Source organism: Ptiloglossa arizonensis, chromosome 7, assembly GCF_051014685.1.
Source record: "Ptiloglossa arizonensis isolate GNS036 chromosome 7, iyPtiAriz1_principal, whole genome shotgun sequence".
NCBI lineage: Eukaryota > Metazoa > Arthropoda > Insecta > Hymenoptera > Colletidae > Ptiloglossa > Ptiloglossa arizonensis.
In genome coordinates this window covers 5,273,000-5,298,111 of record NC_135054.1, presented here as the reverse complement: position 1 = coordinate 5,298,111, position 25,112 = coordinate 5,273,000, and the positions used below count along the sequence as shown (strand labels likewise).

General features: G+C 32.0%; 1 protein-coding gene across 1 annotated transcript; it reads right to left on the bottom strand.

Moving 5' to 3' along the window:
• Positions 1–1,703: 1,703 nt before the first annotated feature.
• Positions 1,704–23,564, bottom strand: LOC143149626 (uncharacterized). Its single transcript, XM_076317195.1, has 22 exons — positions 23,479–23,564; positions 20,605–21,078; positions 20,379–20,537; positions 19,336–19,985; positions 19,163–19,244; positions 17,773–18,442; positions 17,018–17,205; positions 14,993–15,160; positions 14,767–14,913; positions 14,590–14,665; positions 14,341–14,473; positions 10,691–11,105; positions 10,060–10,518; positions 9,415–9,598; positions 8,798–8,957; positions 8,157–8,238; positions 6,884–7,236; positions 4,354–4,631; positions 3,886–4,076; positions 2,655–2,966; positions 2,494–2,572; positions 1,704–2,120 (listed from the first exon to the last, which is right to left on the bottom strand). The coding sequence occupies exons 1-22, from the start codon at positions 23,562–23,564 to the stop codon at positions 1,905–1,907; spliced, it is 5,562 nt and encodes a 1,853-aa protein (XP_076173310.1). The 3' UTR covers positions 1,704–1,904.
• Positions 23,565–25,112: the final 1,548 nt, after the last annotated feature.

Sequence of the window (25,112 nt, the reverse complement as noted above, 5' to 3'; positions counted from 1 at the left end):
TTTAGTGGGCAAGCTTCGCACTTGGATTCCTGGGACGGGGAATCCCACATGTCTTTCGACCTTTCCCTAAAGGGACGGGGAAGTTTTATGAAGATTCCCCTCACGAAAAAAAGTACTTGCCGCTTAAATACAGAAATCATACTCTCTTTATTCACGAAGTGAAGAGTTGCATCACTTTTGCATCTAAATCCACGTCCTCGTTTCAATTTTATTGAACTGATGAATTTGTACAAAACTGATAAGTTTAATGACATAATTGGATCCATATATCATTGGTGACAAGTTAAATAGCTTTTGATACAGAAATCATTTTTCCATTGTGCAATAATAATATACTAACACTGTATCATTTCTAAAAGCTATTGAATTAAAAGTATGATTCTAGAACTAATTAAAGCGATTAGGCTTGTTTTCCTGGAATGATATGTAGTTAAGTTAAGATATCCTTCCTCTGTACATTATCAACCAAGTATTACTTTTAAGCATTTATTGTATACGAAAGCAATTATTGTTACCAGCTGTTGATAAGATAAATTTTCTAAATCCGTAGCAACTTAGTAACATTTCCAAACAGTGTCTGTACTTCAGCACTAAATATTCGATCTATGGACAAGTTTCATTAAAGTGAATAGGCTTTATACTAGATTTATTAATGAGACAAATTTATTTCTGATGTTGGATATAGATATAGGTAAACGATCACAAGTATCGTGCGTGACTGACCCGATGATCTTTGGAAGGAATTCGGGTGAAGTGGCAAATGCAAGTCTCGTCTCATACGCATTTTCTGACGTAGGCATAATCATTACGATTGGCGGAAGCACTCACACATACTAATAAGAGTGTTGGTGAAGAAAAGAAATGAAATGTGTCGAGATAAGTGAGACGGTGCAAAGCGAGCGGTGGATCTTAAAATATTGGCGTAGATTCGGATTTAAGTGGAATAGTATTATTAATTTTATTTATTAATTTATTATTTATTAATTCTATAAAATTCTTTTAACGGGGAACAAATTATTTTGAATTAATATTTTAAGTTTAAAAGCAATAATAGAACATAAATATGTAAAATATTTTACATAATATATGCATAAATAAGTATATAAATAATATAATATAATTCAAGTATATAAATAATATAATATAAAAGAACAAATTAAAACTGTAATTACACATAACATGATACAATACTAAAACTTTTACTTAAAGTGTTTAAAGAAGCTATATGAATTTTTTTGGAATACGAAAAACACGTTTATTACAAATTATTTGTATTGTACACACAATTTAAAGTCAATCTAAAGCGGTTTTTAATAAGAGTTCAAAAGGTATTAAATTTTATGATTATAATGATTTAATTTGTGTACCTATTTCGAAAATTGAAGCCCAGCGGTAATTATTGTTCAAATAAAAATGATTCTTTTGCAGTTTTTATAAATTTTCTGATTTTTGACAGAAACCATCAAAAAGTGAAAACAGTTTCAAGCAGAGCTTTATTCTACGATTTATCAGTTCAAATGTAATGAAGTTTGTGTTTTTCTATTATAAATTTTTGAAAATATAGAATAATATATTTGTCATTTAGATATATTTACAAACACATCTACATTATTTACAGTCATATTACACAGTCATCGGTTTTTAATGCTAAAGTATTGTATTATATTTCAAATCACTTACACTTATATCTACATCTATACAGCCAGTTTACTATTAAACCTTCCGACATAATGTAAAGCCATGTACATTAGGTATGTATATTTTACAAATGAGCATCCACGTTTTACTTTATACAAAAAAAATACTTGCACTTTATTTCATGTACTTTCTTTTGTTTCGTTTATTTGACGAAATACCTAGGCATGGCACATATGCATGTAACATGTAGAAAAATGATAATCCTCTTAATAAAATTGCGTAACGAAGAATGAAAGGATGACGAAGAGGAAAGATGTTAGAGCTATTGTGCCAGCAGAATTATGTCTTGTTGGGTTATGGTGCAACCAATTTTCAACAACTGCTCCGTACGATTCGATCCAATCAATGTTTCTCGTTGATTTTTGTACTGTAGTCTGTACGAGCTCAGCCTTTGCGTCTATTTTAGTAGTGAATGTGCTCAGCTGAAAGAAGTAAATAATATTGGTTTTGTGACATTAAAGAATAATTTTAACGCAAACAAGCAAATCATTGTTACAAGAATTGATTATAAACAAGTTGTCAATTACTAAACTAGTTAGTTGTTTAATTAAGTATCGATTAACCGAAATGTTACCCGACCGTCGTAAAATGCAACAAAATATTTGAATATTTTCATAATCTGCTTCTTGTTTATATAGTTCTTTGACCTATTGATATCATTTTACAATAAAATGTCGAACTTTTATAATTGAGAATTTTAGCATAAGAGAACACAATGTTAAATTTTCTATAAATAACATACACGTTGCGTGTTAATAGTTCTTAAATAATAAATATAATAAAATATTACCATACCCGTAAATATTGATCTATAGTTACAACTGCGTTTCCAAGGGTGTCTATGCAAGATTTTATCTTGTCCTCGGAATTTTCTCTGAAACGAGAAAAATAATACAATTTTGAATTACCAAATCATTTTGTTAAATATGGTAGTCTTCAATGTTATCATTAATTACAGCTTTTTGATATTCTCAAGTTGCATTATAAGTGTGCTCAGAACAAGATCAAATCCTTCCAATTGATTATTAGCCATCACAGCTTGAACAGCGACTTCGAAGTCGATTGGTGAATCCTTTTCAAGAGATTGTTCCAGGAATTGTTTCAGGATTGATGTTGAGTTGGAGCAACCCATGACCGCAAGAAGAGTGTTTCTTTCATCCTTGTCGGCTGTAGTTTTCGCCAAAATGTTCAAAGTCTTATTCCATGTATCTAAATCGCTGTATTTTAATCCATAGCAGAGAATGTTGCTCTTTAAATCGGGGTCGAGTCTATAGAAAAAGTATAACCATTTTAATGCAAGAAGAATAACATAACGAAAAAATAACATTTATAATCGAGCTTGATTTACTTAATGAAGTGGCTCATGTTTCTTAAAAACATTGAGCTTATAATAATTGGCAATAATTAGTAGTAAAATAAATATATCGGATAAAAAGGAATTGAACCAAGTACAATTTATTATAGACATTCAAGACGTTATTTTGAATAATTATTACGAATTTACGCGTTTGTAATATGCGGTATATCAAATTATAAAAATGTTACGTTACAATTGATATCTACAGTATAATGACTTCAGTTGAATGAAAAAAAATATAGGCAAAAAACACAAATTACTATATTCCTCGATAAATGAATTATATTATTCCCAAGCATACTGTCATTAATATTCATAAAGGCAGAAGCAACAAGATTTATTCGATTAAATGTGTATTTGAATTTTTAAATTTGATTTTCTCAGAAACGAAGCTTTGAACGATACACTATTGTTCTATAATTTATAAACCTCTTCTGTTTGGTTATGTCATGAAGTTCGTCTAACTTTGTATACAATGTATTTTTGGTATACATCGAAACTAATAATTTAAAATAGATACTTGTGAAGACAAATGACGTAAGTGTAAAAACAAAATTGTGTCACCTCGATATTACGAATTCGACAATCAAATAGCATTACTTTCTCAAAATTAGGTAAAATTGATTTACAGTCACATAATGAAATAAAGCGAAACTTATTACTTAATCCTTACACATTATGAACTATCATATATTCTATTCTACGTCCACTGTTGGAAACTTATTTTACTCAATGTAGAAAAAAGTGAAAAATTAAAGAAGCAAGTTTTTAAAGCTCAAGTCTGTCATGATTTACAAATATTATTAACAACAAAAATGATAAGAACGTACCTATAATGAATTGAATTGGCAAACCACTTTTTAAATTCCTCCTGAGCGTATTTTATGCATTCCTGAATGTCAACTTTACAGGCCCATTTCATTATGTTCGTCCTAAGAAGTTTTGTGACGTCAATGTCGGTTTTCATAGGCTTATACGTCACCTGTTTCGTCACACCCTCCAGTATATATTGAACGTAACTCTGAAACGATTCGAACAAATCAATATAATATCTATTTGAGTTAAAGTTGTATGTTTCATTCAGTTGAATGCGAATGAAGCGATGTATATCGTTCTAAAAAGTGAGAATGAAATTCTTTGAAAGAATGGCGTTGTGTAAACTGATGTTTCGAATTTTGAATAATTCTTACGCTAATGTCACAGTTACTGTGAGTCGAATGAAAGTGATTCAATGATATTGAATCACCAAAGGAAAGAGAAGGTGAAACTCATTGTCGTTATTATTTACGTATTTGTACCTTGAACATAGCGTAGTGTTTGGAAGTATACAGCATATTATGGAAGAAGTTCAAATTTCTGAAAGCTGAAGTCCACGGAATATAATCTGTTTCCCGGTTGAGGTAAAGGCTGAGTGTCAATGCAATAGTGTAATTTAAACGATTCGTTCGAGCCATATTTAAAGCATCATCGATCAATTGAGCACGATTTACGGGATGTATTTTTGTGTAATCTTTCTTCTGCAAGAATGCCGTTAGGCGTTCCCAATTTTCAACGTCGTAGTTCACCCGATAGTAACCTGAAAAGGAATTGTTCTTATATTTGAATATTCGTGAAGTAATTAGAAAATGAATGTAACTTATAGCGTATAATGAATTTATCGTGAATTTTAAACAAGTACTTTACTAATATTCGCATTATTAAATAGTAAACTTATATTAATGTGGACGAAATACTTTTTCGTCGAAAAAATCGTTTTTTAACGAAAAAAAAAGCAATTCGAAAGTATATCTATCACACAGTGATGATTTGTACGAAAAATAAAAATTTCTATTTTGTTGTTAATTATACAATGAATTAAAAATTAATTTCTCTCATAAATGTGTTAAATATGTCAAAATGGAATTTTCGATTTTTGAAAATTTCTTTGGTTAACAATGATGGGAAACCACTAGTGATTAACGTAACTGTCAATCGTTGTGACACGTTTATTTCAATTTCAATAATCGATTAACGTTAATCGCGATTAATTCTAACGACTAACTTTCCAAATATTAGATTGTTGTAAATGAAATTGCTATTCTTTTTTTAGTTTTGTGTATCGTAAGTGACGGTAGAAGCAGTGGTGGTTTTGGCTTCACTGCCTGTGTTGCGAGGATAGCAACTCTATCACAAGTAAATTACCCTCGATCACAAGCTATGCGATGCGACGATAGGATATGGAATTTCATCCCCTGCTACCCCCTCTCCGAAGTATCAGACTTCCCTGGGTAAAGCAACTCTGTCCAGGTTGACGTCATTTCCAACCTTATCCATAGGTATTAAATGGATAATATCAAAGATTCGGGAAATGGAGGAGAACATATTTACTAGGTGAAGGGGTTTGGGAATCTACGGTCGGTGGTGGATAGAAGAAACAGGGTTGGGAAATCCCAATGAGTACTTCATCATAGTAAGGGATCCGTGTAATGGGAGTCACCAGTTCGGTTCAAATTTTGTACGCAGTTAATGAATACAATGAATAATGACATAGTAAATGTATAAATCTCACAATTCAATAATTTTCAGGAAAATTATGTTTAACGTATAGCTCTACTAACTATAATTTTCGTGTAGCTCATATCTTAAAGAATATATGAAGAAAAGTTTCCTTTTTGGAAATTTGCAACTGAGGCCTGTCTCCCGACTCTCTGTCTGAACGTATAGCTTGTCGAAAAGTGACAAACTATTGTTCGAAACATTTTATTATCAGATTAACTGGAGTGCTTGAAAAAAAGTGGTTAAAGTCTCCGAAAATATCCTGAATATACAAGAAAAAAATTCAAACATAATTTTCTTGAAAAATATTGAACGGTAAGATCTATGCATTTACTATGTTATTATTCATTAGATATACTAATTGTGTAGAAAATTTAAACCAATTTGATCACCTACATTATGCGAAGACCCCTTCTAAGACGAAATGACGGAGGCTGAAAGGAAGAAATTGAATTTGAGGGCCATACAAGAAGAGCCCTAGACTCTAAACTAGATGATGAGGAAAACATTCTCAGGGACGAGGCACTCAAAGAAGAATTAAAAACGATCGATTTGTCTCCAAAGCAGATTGAAAAGGTGCCTTCCTCATCATGGGATCTTAAAAGTACCGACAGTACCAGAGAAACTCAGTGGTTGAAATAAATTAACGCCTAGCTTCGATTCAGATTCGTGACTTGATGAGAGGAATGGAGTAATGTGGAAGGCGACAGTGCCTTTTTTCCTTGTTGCTTTTCAGACGATGTTTTCTATCGAGGCAGATGAAGATTACACGGTGTTCCTAAACTGTCACCGATCACGGTTCTATTTCCTATTATGAATGTTGTTGGAGTAATAGCAAAGGAGAGAGGCAGTGAGGGGTTCGTGAGAAATGGGATCTTCACCGTAGTCCTGCTTAAAGATATAAGGGTTTTCATTGACAAGAAGCTGGTTGCATTCCGGTTTGGAATTATCTCCAGAACGGTGTTAGCAGGACTAAGAGTGGTGCCCAGGCAGAATGTCGTGTACGTGTTCTTGACAGGAGTTGAAATGTGGTGACGGGAAGCTAAAGCATAAACGCTTGCGGCTTCAGCGAGGAGGGAGGTCAAAAAGATTCGTCTAGGATACCGATGGTTCGTATAACTTCATAGACTCGTGACGCCTAAGGGAAATATGTTTTCCGTATCTACTTTAAAGAAGACTAACGCGCTTGATGGCTTGAAGCAAAATATAAAGATAAAGTGCTCTTTCATGCAGTATGAGTTCGTGTCACCAATTGTACTACAATTTCTGGTCAAATGTATATAGTTTAATTACCTGCGTGTTGTGTGTTGAAAATAAACCAGCCATTTTTATCAATATTTTTTATGATTAAATCTTCGTTCGGTTTCAACCATTCTGTTATTTTAGTGTTATTAAAGTCAGGGTTTTTCTCTTCGACGTAAGTAAGGGGTACCCACCACTTTGTAGCTTTGTTAGTGCCATACAGTAAGAATTGCTCTTGACTTATTTGTAGTGCTCCTGCTCCATTCTTCTTAATGGTAACCACTGGATACCCTGGCTTATTTATCCATGCATCAATTATTGTGCTGAGCGGTGTGGTTGTTCCTGCTATTGGAGCAGTTTGAAGGCGTTCAATAAGATTTTTCGATTCAGCAACTTTCAAAGAACTGTAATAATCGTTAATGTAAATTAAATATGATATTTGATTGTAACATATAAAATATCTGTTTGAAGATAGTTCCTCTGATTCTTTAGAAAAGACTCTGGTTGAGACAAATAGACATTAAACTGTTGTAAAAAGTGTAGGTTCTAAGAATCAGCATTATAAAGTATGTAATTCACAGTTATGAATTCGAAAGTAATTTATTGAGAATAATATTTTAACGGCGTTAATCTTTCCAAATGTAAATACCTTAATTACCTTTACAAATGCAAATAAAGGTACAGATATAATTATCTAATTTTGTTGCATTTACTTATTTTAAATTATTTTATTACTGTAAGGCTTTCAACATATATATGTATAACTTACACATACACAAAATGTATAATAATTTACAACATAAACATACTTAAAGTCAATGAAGAATTTGCAAAAAGAATTATAGAATGGTTGAAATGAATTTAGTCCAACGATACTAAATAAAATTAATTAAGTAAACCACATATAATTCGAACGATTATTCTCAAATAAGGTGGACACATTGATGAGAAGAGAATTGAAAATTGTTCGCCAACTTTTTTGCAAAAATTTTATCACACTATTAACCAGAGCATTAATAAGTATTTGTTTCATTTCTTAATCACAATTGCGATATTATTCTGCATATACGATACATCTTATGAATGAGACTGTATAAACGTAAAACTTGTACCGGTTTTTTAAAATATAAGAAAACTACTAAAACGAGAAAAATAATTATTATTGCATCATAAGTATGTACTATTTGAAAGAGAAGATTTGTTCTAAACATTTCACTTTGAGAAGGTTTTGTGCGTTTATAAAAGTTTCTCGATTAACGTAACATTCCCTTACGTCATTTACCGATGTAGAAAGTAAATACTTAAAAATTCTTGGAACACTTACAACTCTTTGAGATATTCCTGCAATCTCTTTTGAAACACTTCTTCTGACAATATGTGCGACATCATTCGAATAACTGATCCAGCTGTAGAAAGTACATGTTACATCGTTATTTGTCAGAATAATTCGTTACATCAATTATTTCAGTACCGTCACCGTTAGTATCCTCAACAATATTGAATTGATTAATCGTACTACAAAAATAAATTCAATATTTTTCATTGCTGATTGTTAATTTTGTTAAATTCTGCTATTTTTCTTTTCTTTTCTTTTATGTCTGCTATGGCTTTGCGTAGCCCAGTAAGAAATAACTCTTGAATTTGTCGTCACGAAGAGTCATACACTTATCTTTAAACTAATAATGTTTATGGCCGCGGAACAATGCATTGATTGATAAGATAGAATAATATTACAATGTATTTACGTGTACTGTATCGCTATACTGTTGATATCAAGCAACGAATAAAATTAATTAAAAGTCCACGTCATGTTTGTTCGTACTTTTTATCTGATATAGTATCTATTAAATCCAAGTATTTTATTGAGCTCGCTGTTAATCCTTTGAACTATTTCAATAGAAAACTATAAATTTTGTCACGCATGGGTGTAATCACGGGGACGTATTTATTTGATCGAAGCGTTACCTTTTTGATACGCAATATTGTCAAATAGGTTTGAAATTTCACTGGGGCTATCTACAGCTTGGTTCATGGGACGTGAATTTGCTTTTGCGTCTGCAACGAAAGCAGATCCCTGCAACGCCTCAACAACGTACAATTCCATTAAACGCCAGTCTGGTACTAACTGAAATGACATATTACGAACTAGTAGATTTTGTGACAATTTTACATTGTCGGACGATGCGTTTGAAAACTTCTAGATTCGAAGATCAAGAAGGAATCGATGTACGTTAATTATATTCAAGTATGTAATTATTAATTAAAGTGCCCCACTCGATGAAAGAAACAGAATGTAACATAAAAAAAAATAATCAAAACGTAAAATGTATCGTAAAAAGAAATATAAAATTTTCTTATTGATGTTTGAAAGTAATAAAAAGGGGCTTCAAAGAGATCGGTAGATCTGATTTGTAAATCGTAATTTCACTTGAACGTTAAGTAAAATTAGTAACGTCTATAATATGTATTACAATAACAAATATGATAAGATTTGAGTTATTTTTTTTTTGTATTAATCCCTCCTAATGAAGATAATTCTAACTGTGGCTGATAAAATGAAATGTAAAATCGTTTGTACATACTTTATCAGTGATGAAATATTGGAAATAATTAGCGAATCCTTCGTTCAACCAAATGTACTCCCACCATTTTGGACTAACAAGATTTCCGAACCACTGATGTGCAAATTCGTGCGCTATAATCGTAGCTATACTTTGCTTGGAACGAGTTGTGGTAACACCTTCTTCATACAGAAGAGCGGTTTCCCTTTAATTAAAACAATAACACGGATTGATTGATCAAATTAATGTTTCTGTTTCAAAGTATACAATACTAACTGAATAGTTTAATTACGAAAGTGTCGAACAATTTTTAAAGAATAATATAAATCTTTTTCTTCAAATTACTTTATACTTAACCGAGTGTACATGTCGTTTTTCTATCAATTGAAGTTAAGGAGGACTCATTGTATAAATTAATCTATAAACTGCGTTAGGATGTTTCGTCAAGTTTATGTCTGTTCATTTTCACATGAGAAAAAATTGGATACGCCTCGTGTTTACAAAGAGAAATCGTATTTGAAAATGCAGAGATAAACTAGTCACTTGAAGAATTCTTAACGAGTTTTAGAGTTAATGAGTGATTCATGTTTAAATTTTAATCTCTTAAATCATTCTGTTAGAAAAGGTAAACGTTGGTCGGACATAATTATTAGTAATGATCATTACCTGTATGTTACAAGACCCCAATTTTCCATAGCGCCTGCCGTGAAGTCTTTAATAGAAATCTGGTCCATTTTGTCCATACGTTCGAAATATTTAATATTGGTATAGTTATCTAACTGTTGAATCACTTTTTCACCAAATTCTAATGCATACCTTGTTTGATTCACCGCATGCGGTTTTGTATAAACTCTGTACTTTTTGTTATCGCTTTCAGTTTTGCCATAGTCCGATACCACAAACGCCACAAGGTAACTGGACATAAGTGGACTTTCATTAAACCTAGTAATAACTTTGTCACCAAATTTATCTGTTGTTCCGTTTTGATTCATGTTAGATATTACACTCGTATAATTTCGTAGATGTATTAAATTAATCGTAAATTTTGCTTTATACGCGGGTTCGTCCCAACATGGAAATGCCATACGTGCACCTGTTGGCTCAAAATGAGTTGTGGCAATATATCTACAAGAGAAAAATAATGTTTCATGAAACGATCTGTATATAATGGTAAAATTATTGAAAACATTGCTAGTTGTGATTGATGGTGGTTAATTAAGAATGTTCTTACATTGTAGTGTCACAAATCGTCTAGATCATTTTACGTCAATGCATTACTATAAACATGCGTTCTTACTTTATATTGTTTTCCTTGTCCAGATATCTGCTTCTGTAAAATCCTCGCTTTATATCGTTCAATAAGGCATTGTACGTTATCGTAAGTTTGTATTCCTTGCCCATGGTGAGAGTATCATTAAATAAGATGGTTTGGAATTCCAAGTCGTTATTCGGGATTGATTTTATTATACCTATTTTCATTGGTTCTATAGTGATATTCGTTATCTCAATATCTTTTTGATTCAAAGTCAAAGTATCAGTGTTTTGCGTAATGGTAACCGTGATTTCCACTGATCCACTAAAAGTAAATTTCTGCAAGTCTGGTTCCAGTGTAATGTTATATTTAATAGGTTTAGCATTTTCCGGCAATCTATACTTGTTCTCGGCTTGAACAGTTATGGCCGATAGCAACAGCAACGGTAGCAAAATTAAACCTGACATTTTGAATCGATTCGACACCATCCGATGAATAATTCTCCTCGATTATTTCTGTTTTATAAAACATAGAACTTATTAAACGTAGAAATTTATACTGTAAATTTATTAAATATTTAATTGACGCCGCGAATATAATATTATGAACGTTATACTATGAAAATTAAAGTACATTTAATATTCATTATTCATAAAATAGAATCGTTACTTGAGCACGCAACAAAAAGCTTAACTTCTAATGTGCCTTTGCTACAAAGAATCTGTGAAACATCTGTTGCCTTATTTCAATTCTCTAATACTGTTTCTCGATTAATCTCGCTTGAAATTTCTTCGCAAGATAATTTCCAGAAATCACTGAAGTGTTTTTTCTAGATAATACCAAGGTGAACTGAATTTATATAATATTTACGACAAGTAATCCTAATTATGTACCTTGTATATGAATAGACACTGGTCGACCGTAATTGCTGACAAGTGAATTGCACGTCGACGATTACCTTTTGAAAGGCTACACAAATTTTTCGTGCTTTATAAGGCAGTCACAGTAGGACTATTATCGAACATACGCTTGTGGCTTCTCTAATCTTATCAATTGTCTTGCTGCCAGGACCGAATTTATTATCGTTGGATAGTGGCCGGTAACTGAGCTGTTATATTTGTAAAATTTTTGTAAAATACCTGTTTTTTAAATCGATAGATTTATCTATAATGCGATAACCAAAGCACACCACGATTCTACCAATAAACTACAGAAGCAGACAGATAATACAAAATCCTTAGCAGTGTCTTAGATTTTATCATTGGCATCGTTGGTACGCTCTTATAGTCTTAGATTTGATGTATTGGTGAACCAACCGACTTGATTTGATGAACCAGACAAGGCGATACATTTTACCGCGAACATTGGACGTTGCTTATGAAGCATATGCATTCGAGTTTTCAGTTTTCGAAAACATATCGTTTAAAATTATAGTACTCTGATATAAGAGTATTCGATCATTCATTTTCAAACATGACGAATTTAAATACAAAAACTCACATAGAAACCAGTACTTGTTGCACGTCGTAGCGCAAACATTTAATGCTTAGAAATCGTTAGAAAAAAGTGAAGTGTACATAACATTTACATTTGCAATTTTCTTTTCAATAGAATAGATATTTATCGAAAAAGTTTAATGTTTCTCTCAGAAATAATTTAGATAACATTAATAATATCTGTTATACTTTTCATTATTTCTTATTTCATGTACAGTTTCATTTGTCATGTACGAAACGTTATGTTAACATAAACGTATAAAGAAAATCACTTTATATGTAGGTTATCCCATAATTTAATGTTTCTTTTGCGAAAGTATATGTATACCGTCTTGGAACATTTATTCGAATGTAATAAATCTCTTTTCTTGAATTTTCAATGATGGTTGACAGAAAGTTCCCGACTCGAATAAGAATAATAGAATTAAGCTAGAATGCTGACACTTTAACACTGATTATGTATTTATGTATTTATTAAATTGATATAATAGTAATGAAATAATAATAATAATAAAGATCGATTTTTTTTTTTAATTACATATACTAGCACTATCCTCCCTCGATTGCTACAATAATATTATTTTCATGCCTGAAATTGAGCTCTCATTACATCAAAAGATTTAATTTTTCATATTTTATTAATTTTCATTTGTTAGACTATATTCAGATATTCTTAATAATGATATATTTAATGCTAATTACCATAAATTTATACTGTTTCCAAATTATAAATATTATTTTTTTTTTCTATAATTGGCACTATTGTATTTTCTGTTTAATACTATTATTACATTTGAACGCATACAGTCGTCATTTTGATACGAAACAGTAACATTTATAATTGACTTTGGTCGTTATAGAAGAATGTTTTGTATAAAAGTAGGGATAGTACTATATCAATTATTTCCTAAATGAATCGAACATTGAAGAATTAAAAGTCATCTACAGTTTTCCGACAAAGGATGGTATAAAACTCTGGCTATTGTAAATAGAAGACATAAATATTGTACACTATATTACTAATTATATTCACGTCTAGTTGTAAATTATAATCGGATTGCTGATAACATGTTTTATACTATAATTATTGTATGCAATAGAAACCATGTGTGGTCTCAAGCAATAAATAAATAGAAGGAAGGACATTTTTCGCAGGTATGTTGCGTTGAATAAAAGAATATTCTTATTCGGTTGATAGATCATTTGAATATGGAGAGTTCAGTATTGCAACATGCCGTTTTAAGCATTTGTGAAGAATAATCCATTTGAACAAGAACGATCTATATAAAATGATTGCGATAGATGTGACACCATTTGGAAGGACAGGGTTGAAGATTAAATACGTATTGCCGTAAAAGAACCTATTCGATAATTATACAATTTAGGGGATTCAGCGCCGATGATTATGATCTTGATATATGTTGTCAAGGACACTTTCTTGAGTAACTTTTATTACCTCTTAATAAAATGTTAACAAAAGATGTCTGAATATCAAAGCATTTATTTTCAATACTATTTCTAATTATTCAATGAATATAATAGTGAATTGTAATTTGTTTGAAAGTTTAAGACAGGAGTGGGGGAAGGCCTCTGCCTGCATCTCCATCCCAAAATAATCTAATCTCAACCATTTAGGCTGGAATTCAAGATTATTGAAATGTGTTAATTTGTAGGTATAGATAGTACGTAATGGAGAGAATCGGAAAATAACGGACTAGAACTCGTAATATGCTCGTATTTGCTCGTTTTAAATTGAAACAATGCTTTCTGTATACTAAAATATATGTCCTGTGATTCTAAGTACAAGGAAGAGTTGTAGAAATGATGACTTTCTACTGAACAATTATCAAAAATAAGTGCTACATTTTCTAAACTTTTCTAGTTGATAACTTTTTGTCTAAAAATGAGTGACAGGTAAAATTGCTCATAGGTTCTTTAGGAAGGTGTCCGTCATTATATATGTCAAGGTCAAGGTTATCAGAACCAAATTCTCTAAACTGCATAACTACCTTAAATTCTTTTAAGTATACATTGCAATTGTGTAAAACGGTTGAGTCGAGCAAGTGGTATTCTAATTACAATATCACAACGTGTAATTTGTTTTACGCAATTAAAGCGCAACGAATAAAACATTTGTAAATGGTGATGTTATAATGATTTATTTCGTTCAATATTTTTCAGCCAGTTTCTACAGTTTACTGAGACAACCAGCAATAATGGTCGAATACTTTTTTACCCATTCCTTATTCGTTGTGGACACAAGGATTGCCTGTTTCGAGGCGCTCAGTGCTGCACCAAGGTCTGCGTACATTTCGTCGACGAATGAACGTAACTGCAATATCAAATGTTCGAATGTCTTATAACAAAACCTCAAGTACATGCGCAACGACGCTCGCGAGTTATTGGGTCTACGGTGACAATGCGGCCAAATATAAAGCTGAGTAATACCTGCTCTGTTTGTTCCTCTGTTGTCATCGCGTTCCCAATCGCAGTAATCGTTTTACTTAGAAACTCGTACCCTCTCCTAAACAAAAAACGGAAAAGGGAGTAAGAATCAGACTTATCGCGAAATAGTCTACGGCTGTAGATAACAAACGATGTAAAGTGTTCGTAAAATCTACGTACAAATCGATAATTTTCTCTAAATTGTGTCGTACAAATTCCAACACATATGCTGCGTTTCTTGAATCTCCGTTTAAAATTGCGTTAATTATTGCAATCCTATATTGTTTGCGGATATAATCTTCGCTAGATATCGATAACATGAGGTACCTGTGCGAAGAAATACAAATTTAAAGATCGCTATCGTACCAACGATGCCAGTTTTTTCGAATGCTACTAAATTCCTTACTTATTGATCAAATTAGCTTTCCGAGTACACCCAAGACCTTGCAACAACAATTCTTGCTCGGTATCTAGATCGGTAAACAATAGCCTGTTCAGCATTGTGTGCCAGTCTTTTTCATCCGCATTACGTACTCCTTCGCAATAAACGAAGCTCCTTACGTCTTGCAATATCCTGTACAACGGTTTTAATCGGTAATTGGATAATTACTACAGTGTTAAGGGCGAAATGGATGATAACTGGATAGATAACTTGAAACGATATTAACAAACAATACGTCGCGTAATATAAGGTGATTCTAAGAACTTGGAAAAAGTCTAGATAGCTCTATTCGAAGCAAAGAAAATGTTTAATGCAATAATAAAGACTATTTCTATGTGGTATATATTTCTTTGTTGGCATACCTGTTTCTTTAAGCGCCATTCTGCACGTAAAACTATTGAACGTGACTATTATAATATTTCGAATATTTCGAGATATTTCATACTTTACAGAAAATTTTATTACGAGCTCATTCCGTGTCGTGCTTATTAATCATCGATCGATATATAAAATTGTTATCTTTGGAAGCAAAGATTAAATATAATACATATCGTTTGTTAGATACTTATAAAAATGGGAACAAGAAATCTAGAATATTCTACATCATTCATTTGTACTCGAATAATTGTAATTTTAAATTTGGTATAATCCTTCAATGGATTGAAGACAAAGCTTTACGAATATATATTCGTATTGTGATATAATAGGTGATATAATAGGTTTTATCGAACAACAAAACTTATTGAACAACCTAGTATATTGTGATCATAAAATCCTATACAAACAAATTGCATAGGTTTACATTGAACGAACGAGGCAACCAAGATCCAGGTGTTTTGAACTGGGGTCCCTCTTTGATCCAGAATTTGATAAAAGTCACAGTATATTCATAGACTTTGTTTCAATCGAGGAGGTGAAAGTTAAAATTAAAATTAATTGCTTGATAATAATTATTCCCTAAGTATGTAATAACAAATCTAATGGAGGGAGTAACAAAACGTTGAAAGTGTAGCGATATAACGTTAGCACACCTGCAGGAGTGAAGTAATATCCTAACATAAAATATGAAATATCTCATGAAATATTACGCTTTCAGTAATGAATCTTTGAGCATACATATATACATAATAATGAAATGAATCGGTTTATATAAAAAAAATTCATGGTTTCGTTTGTACCAGCAAAGAAAGTATATCATGAAAAATAATACAATTCCTTGCAAACGTTCACTGGGAATCAATTATGAGATTTAACGCAAGACATTAACTAGACTAAACATTTTAAGTATTTGGCAGAAGTCAGAATCCTCGAGTTTAAAACGGCTTACAAAGATAAGAATTGTGATATCTGAATTGTATAACAGTTAATCGAAATGTGTTCGCTGTCTTGCATGTGAAACTAATCATTGTTTGAAGCAATTGATAACAAGAATAAAGAGTGGTTTACATACAAATCTAAACAAGTTTTATCAAACGACAAAACTTATTGAACAACTTAGTATAATATAATAAAATACTATTGAAAATTGAGCCAATTAAGTAGTAACAAGAGGCACGAATACCATTATTAAAGAGAGAAAATTAACCTTCACAGTAACAACATCAAATTTTAATTTAATTAGAATCTATTAATAAATTGAACATACTAATTGGATGGTTTCTATACTTTCCTTTCAAGTAATTCAACGCTTGGCTATGACAATCCCTATTGCAATATCGTATTACAAATACATACATACGTACATACAAACATACATACATACATACATACGTTCATACGTTCATACGTACACACACGCGCGCACGCACACACACACACATATTCACTCTCGATACCATACAATTGTTACTTAAACAATTTGATCATACTATAAGCATTTTAAAAGTAATGTAACATTAACGTCAAGTTACCAAAATCATCCTGTATATTCATGCAAAGAAATGATTTTTAATATTAAATGTCTGTGGTATAATAAAAAATATTTTATACGGTTCTTGGGGCGCAAACATCCACTTCTGAAATAGAGTTTCCGATGTCATTAAGCAATCAGCATTTTGTAGTAAACAGGAACTCGATAAAATTAGCTCGCGATGTAATTTAGTCACAAAGTCTTCGTGCGAATGTTGGCGGAAGCTTAATTTGTTGTAGATTGGTTCCAGTAGACGATTCACGTGTTTCTGTAGTTATGATATTCAGATGTCAATGGAATTTATATCAGTAACCGTATTTGCGTTATTAATGTTAAAAAAAGTCTGTTTAAATTGCTGTCTCGTTCTTCGATTATTGTACGAAAATATAGCTTCGTTAAATTACGTTTGTCGAATTACTACACAATAAAGGAGAAGCATTAGCCGTGCACTAACAGTAATTTTCTTCAATTTAATTGAAACTGTTCGAAACTGTTCGAAATACAAGCAAAGTGAGAACATTTTTATATGAACGTGAGAAATTGTTCAAACTATTAGAGTTTGTAAAATCTTTTAGAACTTTACCAGACGAGACAAAATATAATATTAGAAACGGACAAAAATAAGTAAAAAGATAACATAAAGAATGATTCTTCTTTTCATTTCTTTTCGTTATTTTTCATTATACACCACACGCCATAACGAAGATTTAGCCCGTACTAATTTAATAGATAACGAAACATCGAAGCCATTACCGAAAGGGATACGGCTTACACCGAGAACTTTTTAAATGAAATTTTCAAACATCTTATCCGTATAATGTTACACATTACGTACTTGGAAAGTTCGTTGCACATCCGGTACGCTGATCAGCATTTTGTTCAAAAATTTTAAATTATTCACAGCAGCGACCCACGGTTCATAGTCTGATTCTTGAACTAGATAACTGGAAAGATTAAATGGAATTGTATAATCTATGTATCCTGCTCTGGCCAGATTGAAGGCGTCGTCTATTAACGCTGCTCTGTTTACTGTATGTATTCTTTTAAAATCTCTGGATCTTAAGTAATTAATAAGCATTTGCCAATTGTTCACGTCATAGTTAACTCGATAATATCCAGTTTGTTGGACATTGAATATGACCCAATCTTCCGATCGAAAATGATCAACGTTCAAACTTTGATCTTTCGGTCTTAACCACTGACTCGGGGCTGTGTGTGAAAAATCCCCGAACGACGATTTTGTGACGAAATTCAATGGTATCCACCATCCAGACGTTTCGTGCTCTTTTATGCATTGATTGTGATTTTGACAAAATCGTTCTTGAGACACTATGAGCGATTGCTGTTTATAATTTCGCGTCACCGTCACTAATGGGAATCCTGGCTGATCTGTCCAAGATTCCATCATGTGTTCAATAACTATGTCGCTTCGTAATTGGCCTAACTTGTCCGAAGAACTCTGCAAGTGTTTGTACAAATCGAGTGGCGAAGCTGCTTGGTAAGACCTATATACAAACAGGACACATAAACTTTCAATAAAGTAACCACTGTAATGGAAGCGTGAAATACTGTCAAGCGAAGAATACTTTTCGTACATCGTACGATTCATTAAGTTTAAATATATTATAAGAACTCGCTAAAAATACTCTTGGAAATTCCTGACATTAAGAAACAAATAACGTTTTGCGTTTCATGAATATTTCATAGGTTTGCAATACAGACGACACGTCCATTGGCCCCCCCCCCCCCTAAAAAAAAAGAACAAGTTGAAAGTTTATGGAAAACATTATACGAATTGTTGTTTGAGAAGAGACATAGAGTATAGATATTCTTTAGCATGTAAATGTTTGAAAATCAATGAAACACAACAGTATAAGATGGTTATTTCCTGGTCATTAAAAACACAAACTCTTGAGGATTCTTATAAAGTCTCTAATGCGTTGCTTAAGAATTTATTTCTAACAGAAATAGAATCTCTGAGTAAAGGCATAAGTGTGCTTTGGAAAGCAAGAATTTTTTCTAAAGAATGACCAGAGGCGATCATTCTAAACATACGTAAATTTGAAAAGAATAAAACAATAAATTTGAAGAATTTTAGACTAATATTTTTAACCTCTTCGGAAATAAAAATTTTCTTCCCCTATGAAATTTAAATGTCGAATCTCGATGTATAATTCGCGTAAACTGTTTGTTAACGCTTTGAATATCATATTGGCAATGCTTACATATTTTTCAGATAACTCTGTAGCCCATTCTGAAAAGCTGAATCTCCGATCACGTGTGAAAGCATGCGGATCACCGATGACCCTGAAACAACGTGGACAATTTTTATCGATATTGCAAAACGAATAGTTTATGTAAATTCGAATTATTTATTTCCATACGAATCGAAGTAAACCTTTCTGATACGAAACGAAATCTAAGACAGCCATGATGCTACTCGGACTGCCCACGTTACGGCCGTTCATGACTCTGGTATGATTCGAGGAGTCTAAAACAAGCGTTGGTTGTAGCATATCTACCACAAACTTGTCCATCATTTTCCAACTGGGTTGTACCGAAGACATGGCAAAATATTGAAAATAAGATGCAAAACCCTCCTTGAGCCATGCTACGTTCCAGAATATCGGCGTTACGAGATTTCCAAACCAGGTGTGAGCGTACTCGTGAGCCATTGTGGTGAATCCGTTAAACATGTACTTAGTCGGCGTGATACCATCCTCGTATAGCACCACCGATTCCCTGTAGGTGATCATACCCCAATTCTCCATCGCATGAAAGTTAAAATCGGCTACGGCGATTTGATCCATTTTTGGAATTGGATTATCGATCAGTAACCAGTTTTTCAAAAACGAATATACAGACAGGCCTTGGTTCAGAGCGATCGAACCGCGTCCGTTCATAGACTTCCTTGTCCACATTTTGAAATTTTCCGAGGAAATCGATGTTTCCGCAGTAAAACCGTGAACAGCCCATCCAACTAGGTACGTCGACATCCTTGGTGTAGGTAGAAATGTGGTGACATAATAATTTGTATCATTTCTAAAACTGTATATGTTTTAATTAGTAAGACGTAGGTGAAGGTTGTTGGTATAAAGTTAATAGAAGTTTTATTTTAATAAACAAGGTAAAGTGAATCGATGATTTCATCGGTGTACATTTGATGTGTATTTATGCTTTTTTGAACTACAAGTGTATGTACTTTGTGTGTATGTTTTTGTCGCATTTAACATAAAGATCATGGTAATTGTACGGTTTAGATTATCTCTTGCATTTCTTTAGGTCCCTAATGTCTTATAGAATTAAAAACATGAGTTCCATACATTCGGGCCGTTTTAACTCAACGACTTTGGGTGTATCGAACGTTACACTCGAGTGTTGTCGAACGAAACAACGCTTTAAGATTGGTACTTGGTCGTGTGAATATGTAAGGAAACTTACGAGTATTTCGTTGTAGTTTCAATCGCGGTATTACTCGTTACTATTTGGTTCCCAATATGGCCGATGTGTAGAGTGAAAAATACTTTCAAGTGAGGCTCGTCCATGCAGGGAAACGCTCGGCGTGCATACGTCGGTGAAAACTGAGTGACACCCATCCACCTAGAAATTTCTTCCTTTTAAACCTTTCCTTGTTTTTATTATAGATTAAATATGATAATCGATTTACTTCGTTTCCTCGTTGTCAACGTAAGAGCTCCTGTAAAATCCAAATATGTCGTTCCGTACTTCACCTTCAAAGTAAAGTAACAAAACGTATACACCAGTTTGCAATTTTGTTGGAAAATGCAAAATGTAAAATTGCTTCTCTTTATCGTAACGTTGGTCGTCTATCGGGAAGTTAATCGACTCCATTGTTTCTCCTATTTGTTGGCTAAGCGATGATTTCTCTTCGTGTATAAATAAACCATCGTTGTGAACCACAATGGTGTCGGTTGCTCCAAGTATTTCAAGAGTGATGTTCACACATCCTTGATATCCAAAGTCGTTCAAGCCCAGTCGAGTATATATCCAAAGCTCATTAGAAATTGGAACGATGTCTTTAGGCAGTCTGTACGACAAATAGTCAACGTTGTTTTGAAATTTATTTTGGATGAATGATCTCTCGGGATGTGCAACAAACGATGTGACTGGATCGAAATGACTGGTTATTAAAAATAACCCGCAAAAATACAATATGCACTCCATAAGGTTACGATCTTATTTTACAATTAGGAGTAATTTAAACGTTTTTATTCATCACTTGGTAACTTCATTCCAGTTATATGAAATCAATAACACTTGACGTTGTACAGCAACGTTTCATATAAATCACTGAGATGTAGATGCGAACTAATTATTTTTATCGTTCGGTTCTTTTATCATCGATTACCTTTGTCAATATTTGAGATAGGTAGATAATCGTATCAACTATATAATCTCAACTTTATGTCTAGTAAAATCAAAATCCGTTCTAGAAATTATAGATATCAATAATATGAATATTTAATCGAATTTGTGTAATGTTGAATTAAGAAGAATAGGTAAATATGTATACGAATTTGTCATGTGTTTATTTAAGAGTATCGCATATTTAGAAATCGAAACTAGTACAAATGACTATACATAATATACATAAATTTATATTTTTATTTCTACTATGGCTGGATCAAGTTGTCACACTTTAATGATAAGTTTTTTTAATTAGCTTAGAACTATCAGTATCGTAATACAGTTTTAATATATTTGTTGATCCCGAGATACTGCAATAAATAATAAACTCGTCAGCAAACTATACGAATAAACTATTATTCTGATATAATACTGATATTGCTAAGCACTTCAGATCAAGATAAAGTGTACACTCCTATTTATTGAGTTCAAATACTAATTACTTCTAATACTATTTTAAAATCTAATTTGAAACTATCGTGTATAGTTATGAAGATAATAATGCAATAAGTCTTAAGCGCAAAAAAGAGATGCGTCGTCATTCCTTAATATAACAGAACATAATAACGTTGATATCATAATCCATAATGTCATTATCTCATGTATGTGCTATATAAATATAGTGAAAGCGATATCATAGTTGGACGCGACACTCAAAAGATAAGTGGATGTTTAAGGAACATTTTCCCAATACGCAGCGAAATATGTCCATAAGAATATGAAAAGAGAGAGTTAAATGTTGTTGCAATAAGAAGTGATAACATTGATAGAATATCGAGAGAAATATTTCCATTCATTTATCTGGCATACACAGAAATAAAAGCGAATACATTGTTACCGGTCATATTTAGATTATCTACAGTGACCCATTATTATTACCTAGCGATAATATAACACCATTTGCCAATGTACTTGTATAAATTAGCACTATTACATCAGACACTAAATCTTTGCAACGTAAGTATTATCAATAGTTACAAGTAGTACATCTTTTAGTGATGTCAACGAAGTGAGAGTATTCGTAAAATGTTCAATGTTTAATCATTTTTAACATCTCGCTTCTTAAAATAAAGAGTATAGAATGTACGAAAGACATTCTACGCAATATCGATCATTTTTGAAATTTTAATGTTAAGAATTTTAATAAGATTGAATATGATGTGGTCTCTGTAAAATTATGGAGGGTTTAAGTCATCACTTAGCAGATTTCGAATTGTTTAAAATATACAGCAGTATGTCGGAGTTTGCTATCTTTGCCTATTTTCTTGAAAACGGGGTGAATAAATGAATTTCTATCTCCGAAATTATTAATTTTACTAAGTTCTTTTGGTGAAATCTGCATTAGGGAGGAAATGCCTTTCAAAATATATTTTCCTTTATGAGGAAAAGTCGTTTTTGTGATATATAAAATTATAAATAAATGAGTATCACGATGGTTTTATCAGAAAATTTATGATTATTTTAATCAAGAATGATGTATTCTATATAATATACTTGAAAAATGTTTCTATGCTTCTGTTTATAATTCACTTATCTATCGATTTCTTTGTATGGGCATTCGAATACCTTAATTATTGAATAGACGTATAAATACAGAGTGAAACTAAGGATTCACGACTTTGTGCAAGGTATAAACCCATTTTTATTTCCATCCTTTATAGATCCTTCAGTCCTTCTCAAAAGTTTCTTTATAAATTTTTATTTTAGAAGCATAAATCAACGTAGGATTGTGCAGAAAGTGAAGGCCGAGAGTAGTTCTACGACAGTTCAACAAAAACATGGAAAATTTTTAAACAAGATATGGAAAAGTGTCTGGTTTCCCAATTACTCGCATTAGTGTTGGGTAGATTTTAATCAAAATAATAATTAAAGAGTACGATTAAAATGAATAATCCATTGCGAACAATTAATTTCAATAATCGATAAATATTAATCGTGATTGTCTCTGATGATTGAACTTTTGATTAATTATTTAAGAACATTAATCAATTAATATCCAAATCTGATTGACTTAAGGGTTATTGAACAGATAAAATACTCTGATAGTTTACAAGCTCGTTTTACAGCAATTTTACCAAACAGTGGCATCCGAACTTTCATAGTGTATCTATACCTCCTGTACTCACCACCAGAGGGACATCCACCTGACCTCTCCTTGTTGGCAATTGCTTGATTCGCTATCGACTTATATGTATGCATTTCTTGTCCAACCACTGAATGTCCTGGTGCCTAAGGTAGGATCTGCTAGATAGGTAGCTTTACTGACGAGTCCTCTAATAGACCCAAAACGAAATACCACCACACCTTTTCTCTTTTCTTTTCCCTCCTCGTATCATTATTCTAACTCCGCCATTCCTTTCACCAAAGTAACTTTACGTCAATATGACAAAACCAAATCTTTTGTAAAACCTACTTGAATGACAAAGACGACATTGTTTTCAGCTCAATGCAATAGTTTCGAACACAGGCATGCTTCACCTGCAACCCGGTGATTAGTCCGTTATTCAAAATAATAAAAATCCGCCGAAAAGTCTGAAAATGTAGACAATATTGAAAAGTCTGACAATATTGAATACTAGTTGACTGTAAATATGTCTTCAAATTGCCGAATAATAATTCGATAAAACTTGACATCCGAATTCGAGTGCTTGAAGAAACAAATTGCAGCGAATGTCAACATGTATTTCTCTTCTTGCTTGTTAATAATACAATCCTTTCACTTGATTATATAGTTTCCGTTGATTATTATTTATTTGGATCACTAAAAAGTCATCCCCATGGTAAAGCATTCTGACATTGCGAAGAAGTCAATCCGGTTTGTAACCGTATTCTGATTCGGAGTAAAAAAATATTTATTTCGTAAATTTGAAATTGAATATCTTGTTGACTATTTATGGATTGATTAATACATTTATCTTTCATCAAATATTGTAACATAAAATATTATTATATCAATCGAATACAATTTTTAATTAAAGAATATTTTAATAATTAAATATTTTAAATAGAATTTTAATAAAAAGAGATACCTACTTAATTGTTATAAACGTAAGATTATACTTAATCTTTTTGTCACATTTAAATACTTTCTCATAGTCGACAATTATACAGTAAACTAATACAACAGAGTTCAATAATCGACTACATTAATTTGCAATGAAAATTATGTGTAATCCAATACCCGTTTTAAAAACAGAAGAAACAGCTGCTCTTTAACATAAAGAAAATTTTAAAAATTAAATATAATAATGATGTCGATGGTAGTTATCTTACCTATATTGCAATAATTATTATTTTTCGATTCCATATACTTTAGTAGTTTTTCAGTTAGCAAAAAAATTGTAGATAGATATCATACATAGATAAACAATATAAATGGCGTCTTCAATATCATCTAGAGTTCGACCAACGAGACGAAATACAGGACGTGATCAGATTAGGGACGACTTTACAATACTCGGACCCAATGATTACGTAGAACGTTCTTTTTAAACTTCATTTTCATTTTTTTGTAACTTAAATTATTTGATTTACACTTCAATTACTTGTATAACCAATAATTTTTCGTCAAATGGCTTTTACAAAAAGTTTATTCTGAATCGCTATTTGAATTACTAGACTGCTATTACTACTATTACTACGACCACCACCATTACCACCAATCGAATAATATTGGGTTCCTTTAAAAAAATTGGTATTTTTTTAAATTGATAAATTGATATTTTGTCTCTTTGGATGGACTATAGG